The sequence below is a fragment of the Manis javanica genome, chromosome 3, assembly GCF_040802235.1.
Source record: "Manis javanica isolate MJ-LG chromosome 3, MJ_LKY, whole genome shotgun sequence".
In the NCBI taxonomy this organism is placed as follows: domain Eukaryota; kingdom Metazoa; phylum Chordata; class Mammalia; order Pholidota; family Manidae; genus Manis; species Manis javanica.
Window position 1 is genome coordinate 42,339,262 of NC_133158.1, and position 12,665 is coordinate 42,351,926.

Consider the following 12,665-nt stretch of genomic DNA (forward strand, 5'->3'; position numbering starts at 1 on the left):
CAGCTGTGCTGTGCCTTGGTTTCTGACCTACAGAACAGCGAGCCAACAAGTGTGTGGTTCGTGGTAAAGTGGGTGTTCCATGGTGATTTATTCTGCAGTGGTGGGAGGCTCAAGGCTCCCTGGGGCTCATGGATGAACAGGCTTGTAAACCACATTTCCTCTTGCAAAATTAGGGGACCTGGTCTTTGGGAAAGGAGGGCATCTCTTCAATGCACACTTCACAAAGGACCAAAGCCAGTGAGGTTTTAGCAGATGCAGTCATGGGCTGAACTGTGCCTCAAATTCACGTGCTGGAGTTCTAACCCCCAGAACCTCAGAGTGATGACCATCCCTGGACATAGGGTCTGGTCTTACAGTGATCGAGTTAAGATGGGGTTATTAGGTCGCCCTAATCCTATCTGACTGGTGTCCTATTAAAAGGGGAAATCTAGACACAGGCAGTATCTAGAGGGAGATGATGCGAAGATGCAGGGAGGGGATGGCACCTCCAAGCCGGGGAGAGTGCCTGGGACGGAGTCTCCCTCACGCGCTCACAGGGAATCAACCCCGCCCACATATCCCCCTCAGCTTCCAGCTTCCAGACTGTGAGGGAATTCAGTTTGGTGTGGTGCTTCGTCACGGCAGCCCCAAGAAATGGATACCGAGGCCAACCACTGCCCACACAGATACCCAGTCATGATGCTCCCAAACACACACACAGGTTGTGCAAACAGAGCTCCAAAGGTATGTTAAAGAAGGGGCACACGTACCACACCCACAGTGTGCACATGCACAGACCATGCTGTGCGGTGGAGGAGGCATCTGGCGGGGCCCTGTGCAGGGGGCTGCACTGACACCACCCGTTGCTCAGTGACCTCACATCAGTAGCTTGAAGCCAGACGTGTTGGGAGCACAGTATTTACACCACTGCAATCAGCAAATGCTACCAGTCGGGGCCTCCGCACCCTGCCCAGAGAGCTGGTGACCATTCACCAGCTCACCTGTGGACGAGGGGCCAGGGTGCCGGGTTTTAGTGAGTTCCTTCAATGAGCAGCAGTAAGGCTCACGAAGCCCGTGAATTTCCTGATTTCTGATTCAAGTTTCCTAATTCTAAAACAAAGACCAGATGAACTCAATGGCTTCTGCTGTTCCACAAAGTCAATCATGTGGATCCGGAACCCCAGACATAAAGCAAAAGCCCACGTGACATATTGTGAAATAGAATCAAAGAGATGTGTGCTTTACATTTTTAAATGACATCCTTAGTGCACACAGAGGTCAGCGATGTTTTCTCCCCTCTCTGATTCTTCCCATGCCTCTTTCATCCCTGACTCCCCCAGCCATCCACTCACGGGTCAAATCTCTGCACTTTTACTTCAGAGCTGTGTGACCTTGGGCAACTTACCTAACTGCTCTGTGTGTCGGCTTCCCCATCAGCAGAGAGCAGATAACGCTAATACTGACACCAGCGAGCACATAGCCAGGGTTCAGTATACAATAACGAAGATTGTTGCTGTGACTTGTTACTGGAATGGCCCCCAGACATACCTGCCATTCTGGACTGGAAAATTCCACAAGATGATAATGGTGGATCATTTTCAAAATCTTTGAAACCACTCCTCCGCCTGGGCAGACTGCAAGGGAAGTTCAGGTCTGGCCGGTAGTACTTCCCTAAAGCATAAATATGCAACAGACATTCAGTTCCATCAGGTGAGTGCATATCTGCCCATAGAACTCTGGACCGGGACCCACATCAGGTCACGGGGTGGCTGTCAGCCGTGTTTTCTGGAATGTGCTCTGGGATGCGGATTCAGGCGGAGAAGAAAGCACTGCTTTGGTTTGCACACATTCCCTTAAATACTGAAAATGATGGTTTCAGGCCCAGGAGCCCCGACACCCCCTTTGTCCTCTCCTGGTCCTCACGGAGATTCACACAGACACAAGTTTCCTGTTAAAGAACGTAGTGTCTCCATTACTGATTTAGCTGAACTTGACAGGTATTAATTAACTAGGTGAAAGTAGACCCATTCCAGAGCTGTCAGTGTGTCATCCTGTCTCCAGGGATGGAAAACCTGTGGCTGGGTCTCCTGCACTGTGCGTGATTCAGTCAATAGGCCTGAGGCTGGTCTGGAAACTAGGGGGATTCACGGACACCCCTCGGCCAATTCAGAGGCTATAAAGCACTGTGGTTCACTTGAGTTTGACCTTGCACTTCAAGGTCTCACAGTCTGGTGAGGAGCCCAGCACCTCCCATTACTAGTTGTGGGTTAGAGGCAATTGACTGCCTGATCAGTGACGGGGGGGAGGACAGAGCCGCTGGGAGGAAGCAGCGACATGCCGCTGAGAACCCGGAGCCTGGCTCAGCGAGCGGTCAGCACGCGGCGGGACCGGCCTCATCAGCCAACCGTCGGTCACCCCTACAGAGGACAGTGCACCACACCAAGCCCTGCCACCCTCCCAAGAGGCCCCTGAATACCCTGACTGCCAACAGGTTCTAGCAGCCAAACTGCCTTTCCTGAGACCTGCTGTTCATCACACGCAGGCCCTGTCACTTGGGCCACCTCAGTTTGCCACAGCAGCCCTCCTCCCAGCCTTCTAGCCCCCCACAAATGCAGATGTTTCATGCATGAGTTTTCTGAGGGCTTCCTCCCTGGAATATCCATTGGCAGAGACTTTGAACCGTCAGCTTTAAAGGCCTTTATGTATAAACTGGGAAAGGTGGTATATTTTTTTTCCAAAGAGAAGGCCCATCAGTTATGTTATATTCTCTAAGGCATCTGGGATCCAAAATGAGTGAACCTGCTGCCTTTAGGTCTTTTGCCCTCTCTGACACTTAATTGGAGCTCAGAAGATGATGAGGGTACAGGGTGAGGCTAGGCCTGAGTGGGAGTAGACTGTGAGCAGAAGAAGGTGCCCTGGGCCAGCACCCCTGGGGGTGAGGGGCCATTTGAGGGTGTGGATGCTTGGTCTAGAAGTGAGCAGAAGTGAGGAAGAAGCCTGGAATCAGAACAGACCAGCAGTGCCCCCCAAACACCCCTTTGTAATTGATCAAACAGCGCAATATGCAAAATTCAGACAAACTAGACTGTCAGAATTCACTTTATCAAGGGTGTCTTTGCCTTGGAAAAAGATCCACTAGGATCATAATACGTGATCAAAACCAAAAGTTTCTGTGTGACTGCCCTTGTACTGTTCACCATGTAAGAACTTATTCACTATGTAAGAACTTGTTCGTTATGCTTCAGAAGATTGGAGACTGACGAGAATTAGGCTTGGGGTGGATTAATGATTGTGCATTGAGCATTGAGTCCCCTATACAGAATTTTATTGTTGTTAACAACTATTTGATCAATAAGTATGAGAGATGCCCTCTCAAAAAAAAAAAAAAAAACAACAACAGCAACAAAAAAGATCCACTAGGAGTTTCCTTCAGGTTGGGAATTTCCAGTGACTTTAAAGCATTTTCCCATATAGGCGTCCTGATCTTCAGTTTCGATAACAAATTTTCTTTCTCTTTCCACAAAATTCAGTAACTTTTTGGTATGTGTTGTCTTGTATGGGTTCTCACACCACCAGCACTACTCAACGTGTAGTGTGCCATTTCCATCTGTAGTTTCAATAACTGTTTAATTATAAGAAATTTTCTTGTAATTGTATGTTTGAACATCAATGCATCCTCATATGCGACTACTGTCCTATTGTTTCTCTCCTGAGCATTGTGTCTCTACCTGATTGCATTTTGTGTGGCCACAGCATTGCTTCTGTGCACTCTTGGGGATTTGTTTGGTCATGATATACTCCGTTCAGAACTTTTCTGATGTGCGCTGGTCATCTGCCAATGGTTTTCCCTGTTCACTTCCCCCCTTCCTTGGCCTGCTGAGCACCCAGAAGGATTCTAGAAGGGCTCAGCTAGCCCAGCTACTATGAATGGACTTTATCACTATGTTCACTCAATATGCTCATTTATCCATGACTTAGAAGTCACGGTGTGATGGGTTTTCCATAGGGAATGTGCACAGATGCAGACATGGGTCATCAGGACAGAGCCTACAGTGTTTACAAGCACCGTCCTTCATTCTTGGCATCCAAAGGGGTAAACTGGGGGTAAGCAAGACACATGTGCAAAATATGTCCTCCAGCTGAGTAGCTTAGTCAAGCATTGTAGGGAAACAACCACAGCAGTAAAGATTAGCTCAGAGAGAGAGTGATGAAATCATGAGATAGGGAGTGTGTGCCAGCAGCTGAGGGCAGACGCAGAGTGACGAGCTGTCAATGCTATACTCACCGTCCAAATGCCAAATGCTTGCCCCAGAATAAACAGGACTGACCTTATGTCATACCAGCTTACTACTTACAATTATTCCTCCATCTTCCATGAAGCATCACTCAAATGTGCACATATAAAGCCTAAGAGAATGATGTAGCTAGCTGTGTGCATCCCCTGTGTACAACTCACGTGCTGTCTTCCTGAACAACAGTGCCCTAGGGAGCCTGGGTGGGGAAATTAAGGTGGGATCTCCTTGGTCGATCTGCCTGTCTGGTGTGTAGAGTCTGCTGGGGCTTCACCTACCATCAGGAGTGAGACACTGCTGCAGCCAGGACTTCCCGAAGACCTGGTCCACCCGCTCCCCGTGGCGCACCACCAAGACACTCCTCCTCGCTATAGAAGCCTGAGACAGTGGAAGGGAAGGAACATGCAATTTAACACGCACACGGTTAGATCTGGGCAAACAGCATCTCTCTTAGGCCTCCAACACCTGGCCTAGCATCCCTCCGTAGTGAATCCTTCGAACATTATCCACGTCTGTACATACAAACTGTAATATAATTGATAGTACGTATTATCTATATATGCAGATAACTGCCATCAGCGTCCCTGTGGCCCAGTACATTGAGAGCATGTGTGCCAGATACTGGGGAATAAGCTACAGTCCATGGATTCTCCCTTAGGGGCATCAGGTCCCACTGAGACCAAGGGACAAACATGAGAAGATGAATTACAGAAGGAAGAGGATGGCAGAGCTGACAGTGGCTTGGGGGACTTAATGGGAGACACATGCAATGCCTTCAGAGCACCACACCCCGGAGAAGGGACTCATCTGCAACACAGCCGTGCAGCTGACCATTCACTCTCAGGTCTGCGTCTGCCATGCCGGTGGAGCCTAGAGGGTCTGTGCTGACTACCCGCTTCCTCTAGCACTTCTTCAGTTTATCAGCAGGACCAAGCGGCCTCCCCACTGGTGGGGAAATGGTTTGGTTAGGGGCTGTTGAGAAGGAGGGGACACTGGGGAAAGTAGGGCTGGGGGTAAATGTCACCCATCTCACATGTGTTCTTGGAGCCAGCATTGTGGCAGCTCCTGCCAGACCCTCGCAGTCCCCAGGAAGGGTGGGCAATGCAGAATCCCCAGCTGCTTAAGGCAGTGGGCTGTGCTTGCTGGGTCTCTGGTGGGCATATGAAATGTGGTATTTGGAGCCAAAGGAACGCTCGAAGTCTCTGTATGTAACGTACAGTGTCTCAGGGCCTTAGGGCTGAGTCTGCTGACCTCCAGGCTACTGAGCACAAGACTCCTTATGTCTCCTGGCCCTGACTTGAAAGATCAGAAGCTCCATCTTTTGGGGCCTGGGGAGGTGACCTCTTTGGAATCACACAGTTTGCTGATGCAACAGCTGGGTGGGATCTCAGGATGTGGGGCAAGGCTGTGTCCTTGTTTCTTCCTTGTCCCATGTCTCAGCGCCACGACTGCCTAAACTTTGAACATGTGGTGCAAGTTCTTGCAGACCCTTGGCAGGCTGCCCCTGGGAGCCCAGCTCACAGCAGAGGGGCTTCAGCCCTGTCCTGGGGTGGGCAGAGCAGTGTGGCCTCAGCACCAGAGGGCATGGCACCCATGTTTGACAGACCAAAGCAGCACCTGAGAGGCTGGGTTCACCATGGAGTCAATACAGATTGTGGTCTCACCCCGCTCACTTTACAAAGAAGGATTCTCTGTCACCTGCAAGGCCTGCATGTTGTTCATGCCCCCAGGTGTTTGTGGGGGAGGCAGCTCCCCATTCTGCCTGTTGCTGGCTTCACTGTCCTTCCTGGAGTTCAGGTCCATGGCCAGGCTGAAGGTGTACGTCCTGTGGGGGAAGAAAAGGGATACCGGTATCATGAAGACTCAGAAGTGTCTGGTCATGCCTGTGCCTGAGATGAGCACATGCCCCACCAGGCAGGTAAGGTCACTGGGAGGAGGAAACCCAGTGGCATCAGGGCTTAGCATGACTCATTCCTGAGTAAACCTGGCGGTTTCTCATCACTGCCACTGTCTGTCAGGGGCTGATGGACGGCCACCAAGCCTCCGTCCTGAGACCTCAGGAGGTCGGCGCCAGGAGCTTCTTGCCAGCCTCTGTCTTGTGTCCCAGCCATCCGCAGCCTCAGGCCACCTGTCTTTCACAGCCACAGCCACACACCCCAGACCATTCATTCCTTGAGTGGTGTTTCGATCTAGTCAGCACGTCTTAAATGTCTGCCAGTCATGCTTTTCCTTTTCATGTTGCCTCTCCTGTCTTGTGCTGTAAATCCCCATTGGCGGGGTCCAGGTCAAATAGGTTTACTTTGTTCATACATTCTTATCCCATCAGATGCCAACATGTATGAAGTGTGGGCTTTAGTTGATCCTAAGCAGACCAAGAACATTGACATCATGCCCAGACCACTGACGCTCCCCTTTTCAGATAAACATGCTGTCCGCAGTGTTCATAGCCTCATATTGACTCAGGAAATGCTAGCTGTTTCTGCTTCCTGCAGGCGAGGTGGGGCACCCGTGCCCTGCCTGTGGCTCATGGTGTAGATAGCAAAGCCTCATTATCTATAAATAACATCTGTGAACTGTACAGTCGGGAAAAAAACTGAATTTTTCTGGTTAGTCTCTCAAATGAAATATAAGTAAGATCATGACGGGAACATGGGGGTGGGAGTGGAAAGGAAGGAACACAGCATTGTAATATTTCTATTTTTCTTTTAAATATAAGTGAACCACTTAATGATTAACTTACAGCCTAGGAACAGATCTGTTTAAATCCTCCCTGGCTTTTAAAAGGGGCATAGCTGCCATCTGTGGGGTTCTAAGGACTACATATGTCCCTGAATTAGCTTGCTAGGGCTGCCAGAACAAAATACCCCAGATGGAAACAACAGACCCTGGTGCCTCCCAGTCCTGGAGGCTGGGAGTCCGAGATGCAGGGGCGGGCAGGGCTGGCTCCCCCAAGGCCTCTCTCCTGGGCACGTGGATGCCACTCCCTCCCCATGTCCTCACGGGGTCATGCTTCTGTGCACGTCTGTGTCCTCATCTCCTCTTCTATTGAGGACACTAGTCATCGGATTAGGGTCCCCCCAGTGACCTCATTTTACCTTAATCACCTCTGTAAAGACCCAGCCTCCAACTGCAGTCACATTCTGAGGTGTGGCTTCACCACATGAATTGGGGTAACACAGCTCAGCCCTTAACAGTCACTTTATTGCATCTGAGCTACTTGCTAGCAGTTTGTGGTTCTGGAAAGTTACTGAGCACGTACAGCTTCAGCTTGAGAATCTCATCTCAGCTAGAAGACGACAAAATGTTCTCTAAGTGCTAACATCCTTGGCCTCTCTGCTTTCTGTTCCACCATCAGGCACGTAGGCTCTTCCCTGCAGAGAGCTGAAAACCAGTGACTCTGAGCCCACTGTTACCCCACGATCTCGCTGATCACCTCTGATGCTTTTCTTCAAAGTGAAGGGCAAACACCATAGTGTGATTTTGCCATCGAGTTAATCCAGACCCCCAGGACCATTGGCACAACAGCTGAAGCTGTCATGCTGGTGGTGGGTGACTGACGTTTTAATGGCCAAGTAATGGTCATTGTAGCTGCCAACTTACCCCTAGAACCGTGTCCCCTCTGGCAGGCAGGGGATTCCTCCCAGGCTGCTTGCACATCTCTTCTCAGGCACTGTGAGGCTGGCAGCTCATGTTGCCTGAATTGCATGTGCCCAGAGTGAGCCCTGTGGCTGGCACTGTAGGGGGATTTATCTGCCCACCCACAGCTATACTAGCCTTTGGGCCACATTTCCCACTACTCAACAGATTGGTGATGTGTTGAGCCATTCAAGGACCATTTTCTAATTTAAGAAGAATCAAGTGCTTAATTAGGTACACTTTTGGCAGTTTTAAAGGACTAAGCCAGGACAGCTGAGCCTGCTCCCCTAGCCAGGATGGGGGAGCTTCCAGAACATGGCCAATCATACACCCCACAGCCTGACCTAGTACTTATTTTTCTCCCCCTTTGTTTCAATTTCTGTTACTATTTATTAATTCCTAAGGCAAACTTGTTTCTAAGAATAGTCCCAGACATGTCAAGCTGAAAGGCTGCAATGGTTATGTTGGTGACATTGACCGACAGATTAAGTGTGAAGTAAAAAATGTAGCAGCCACAAACTCATCATCTCCAGAATCTTCATGGCATCATTCTAGAAACATCCAGGCTTGCCAATTGCCTGGTGATCGTGCAGCCTTCCCTTCCTGAGCAGACAGTGGAGAATGTGCTAAAAGGACAGGGATTGTAGGGGAGCCCCAAGCCCCTGGAACTCGATGGTCAGAGTGTAACCAGCACCCCCTCTCCTGCTTTCCTTGAATAGTTTCCTGGGCTGGTGACAGAGTTGGTTCTAAAGAGAAAGAAGCGCTTCCTGACTGTGACATCATCCACCTCTCTGCCCTCTGGGGTTGGGGTCTTCTCAGCGGTCTAGCAGGAGGGGTATATTTGATTACCCCTTGTGGCACCATATCCTGGGGTTCTGTGTGGCCCACAGGACACATGCCATGTCCACGCCTGTGCCTGGGGTGGCTATGATCCTTTTGTAGAAGCTGTGTCCCTTTGCACACTGGGTGTGGGACGCTCGGAGCTGGGGACTCCCAGCTCACACAGTGTTTGCAATCCTCAGCCCTGCGTTTGTCTGACTTCTCTCCCTTTATTCTCTCTTTGACCCAATTTCCTTATGTTCTTCCCTTTAACTTTAACACCGATTAATTTATATTTTGAATAAGTAATGCATTTATATGGTTCAAACATTTAAAAATTATGGAATGGGAGAGAGTGAAATACCTCCTTTCCATTCCTTGTCCCTTCACCCGGCTCCCCCTCTGTGACCACTGTTGGAAGTTTCTGGGGATTTTTTCAGGGAACTTTTAGGCACAGACATGCATATACATACATACATATCATGCATATTATGTGTTATTATGCTTTATGTCATCCCGTCCCACGAGCAGTACTTACACATGGCTCTGCAACTTATTTTTTTCATATCAATACATAAGATACTTCCTCATGAACCATTTTTAAAACCTCTAAGTTTCTTTTGTGATGATGTCTCAATCCATTTCACTGACTTATTTTTTAATCTCATTAGCTCTCAGGCAGTTTAGGTCATAGTTGAAAGTGTATGCACACTTTTTCCCATTTTCTAATCAAATACTAATGTAGCTGCTGCTATGAAAAGATTTTGCAGGTGTGACTAATGCCCTAATTACTGACTTTAAGTCAATCAAAAGGCAGATGATCCTGGGTGGGCCTGACTTACTCAGCTAGTTCTTTAAAAACAGCTTAGGGCTTCCCTTAGCTCAGAGAGTGCAAATAGCAGCTGTGTGTGCAACTGCTGTCAGATCTGCCTGGGGGGTCCTCCCCCATGTCACATGTAAGTGACAAGCTCCCCATCACCCATGCTCCCCAGCTTGCTCTGGTCCCCTTCCCTCCTTGCTGGCTCTTGCTTAGCTGGCCCGACACTTGGATGAGGCAATTCCTTTTAATGAATACATATATGGACATGTATACATATGTAGTGTCATATGTTCATATAACAATGATATAAACAACATAACATAAAAATATAAATTATTTATTATATTTTAACATAAGTATTGAGCATAAGTATAAATATTTTATATTTTATATATGTATTTATGTTATATACATATATATGCAAAATAATAATAACTGTCCTGCTTGTCTGGTGAAACTTGCTGATATGAAGCTGGTATCAGGAGTGGGGTGCTACTGTAACAGACACCTCAAGTAGGGGAGCAGCTTTGGACTGAGCAGTGAGTGGAGGCTGGGGGTTCTGAGAATCATGATAAAGTTTAAATGGCCTTGGACAGACGGTTAATAGCTAGATGCTGGTGAGGGACAGAGGGAGTCAGATACATGATAGTAAATGGGAGGAAGGGGGATCCTTGTAGGTAGCAAAGAGTTTAGTGAGATTGTCCTTGGAAAGCAGAACTTGTAAGGGATGAAATTTGTTATATAGCCAAGAATATTTCCAAGCAATGTGTTCAAGGTTTGGATTGGTTTCTTCCTGATGCTTATGGTAAAATGTGAGGAGAGGAATTGGGGGAAGAATTGTTAAACAAAAGGAACCCAATGATTCTGAAAAGCCTTAGCTTCTCCGGATGATGCTGAAGATGATAAAGTGAAGAGGTTCTCCAGCTGAATGTGAAGAAGTGGGCCACCAGGGGGTCCTACAGCTTCAAGGAAATGAATTCTGCCGGCGACCACGAAAGCTTGGGAGCAGACCCCAAGCCTCGGAGCAGACCCCAAGCCTCGGATCAGACCCCAGCCTCGGGCAAAATGTGACTGTGGCCTTGTGAGACCCCAAGCTGAGTCATGCCCAGACTCCCCATGCATGAAAACTGTGAGATAATAACTGTGCATTGTTCTAGCTGTTAAGTTCATGGCCATCTGCTATTTAGCAATAGAAAACTAAAAATGCATCTTAAGACTCGACTGTTTATATGCTGAGCCCAGGCTTAGGGTCTGATCACAATGTCCATAGTAAGGAAGTGGTATGTCTCAGCTGTTTGGTATTAGGATCTCAGAAGCCATATAGAGAAAGCGTTGTTTTCTGAAGGTCATCAGCAGGACACCATGAATCAACCAAGATATTTACTGTTTACCTACAGGGGTAATGTTGCCAGCACAGAAAAGACCATTTTTACTGATGATTGATTGGTCCAGAAACAAGCAAACACTGTGACCGTGGCATGTAGATGGAAGTGGGACACTAACGTGGAGAGAAACCTTGGGCTGCCGATAGATGACTCACTCACCTGTGCCTCACCCATGTGTCACACTCGCTGGCCCGCTCCGTGTAGTTCTCCGGCAGGAAGCCCCGGCAGCCAGTCCGATGCGAGATCCCAATGGCCCAGCCCTCGCTGGCTTCGTCCTGCTGAGTGGGGTCCACAAAGATGTAGTCGCCAGGACGCAGTGTCAGCTCATCCATGTTCTGGGGTTTGTACTGGAATAGGGCTCTCAGGGTCTGGAAAAAAGGGAAGTGCCTTCGTGACTCAAGCAAGGACAGGTGCTGAGAAATGTCACAGTAGGAGGCCATTCCACCTGCTTGTTGCTTGCAGGCTCCCGGATGTGCGCTACACCTCCAAGACACTACCCCAGCCTTTGTCCGGTGGTAGTGTGAAATAGAACAAAATGCAGCAGAGAATCCTTTGGGTAGATTTAGAAATGAATTTTGGCATCTATCCATCTATCTATCTATCCATCAATCACCTCTTTCTTTTTACTTATTTCTTACACAAAAGATCTTGATGATAACCAAACCTTCACATCCACCTTCTTTAGGGTGAGGTTATCTATAGCTTCTTTACACTATGGAACACCGTAGATTCACGCGTACGTAGTCCCCTGGGTCTGAAAGGAACACAGCACACTTTCTATTTAAACCAGTCAGCTTGTGGGGAGGAAGTCTTGGGAGGAGGTTTCACCCAAATCATTACTTAAACAAATTAATGAGCAGTACAACATATTCATAAATTTTTATAGTAGTCCATTTTTATTACCAGAAATGCTTCCTTTTTTAATCCAATTTTTGTGTGTCCACAACTCATGTATAAAAGAAGGCTAGGTCTAAATTGTATGAAAAAAGGAAATTATTTTAGAGAAAGAGTAGAATTTCTTTCTACTGAAATGCTCCAGCAGAGGGCTCCTGGGGGTGAGGCTCTGCTGGACCCCTCTCTTCCTCTGTGGTGGGGAGGGGAAGGGGATGGGGGGAGGAGTCAGCAAAACGGCCCCCCTAGGCAGCTCCAGCAGAGGCCTCCAAGGCCCGGGTTGCTCACCTGGTAGTGCACGAAGCGCATGTCTCGGGAGTACAGCGCTGCGGTCCACTGGCAGCCGGGGCCGGGGCGGATGGCTCTGGCCAGCTGCTCCAGCGCCCTCTGGTGGTGGGGGTAGAACTTGTGGGCCAGCGTCAGGTGCAGCTGCTTGGTGCAAGGCTTCACGGTGCAGTCTGTGAAGTCAGATAAACACAGGGGTGCTGGGCACCCTTAACCGCACTGTCACCCCTGCACACCCAGGACCAGCTCTCAATGTCTTGGCACATGGGGCTTCCTGCCTCTGCCCACTCCTTACCCCTCTAGCCTGGGGCTTCCTTGAAGGCAGTGAACCTTCCCTGACTATACTGTCTCAAAGAGTTTACCTTCTAAGGGAGGTGAGTGGATACCTGCAGATTTTAAAGGAGTAAGAAAGAGGGGACTGTAGAGATGTGGGTTTTGGGGGGTTGGGGGACTTATGGAATCTAGTTGCTCAAACAGTTGGTAAAATGTGTGGTGTGACATTTTTTTCTGTCGGTCCCTGTGGGGGTGCACATTACTCAGCAGGCTGGACCAGAAGCC

At 48.8% G+C, this 12,665-nt stretch overlaps 1 protein-coding gene across 3 annotated transcripts in view; it reads right to left on the reverse strand.

Annotated features, from left to right (window-relative positions):
• Positions 1–12,665, reverse strand: part of UBASH3A (ubiquitin associated and SH3 domain containing A) — a 35,608-nt gene that overhangs the window by 13,000 nt on the left and 9,943 nt on the right. For all 3 annotated transcript variants that reach the window (XM_073231296.1, XM_017660946.3, XM_017660938.3), the window contains exons 5-9: positions 12,111–12,280; positions 11,091–11,299; positions 5,970–6,096; positions 4,550–4,649; positions 1,528–1,650 (exon numbers count right to left, since the gene is read on the reverse strand). In XM_073231296.1, coding sequence (XP_073087397.1) covers positions 1,528–1,650; positions 4,550–4,649; positions 5,970–6,096; positions 11,091–11,299; positions 12,111–12,280 — 729 coding nt within the window. The remainder of the gene's footprint in view (positions 1–1,527; positions 1,651–4,549; positions 4,650–5,969; positions 6,097–11,090; positions 11,300–12,110; positions 12,281–12,665) is intronic.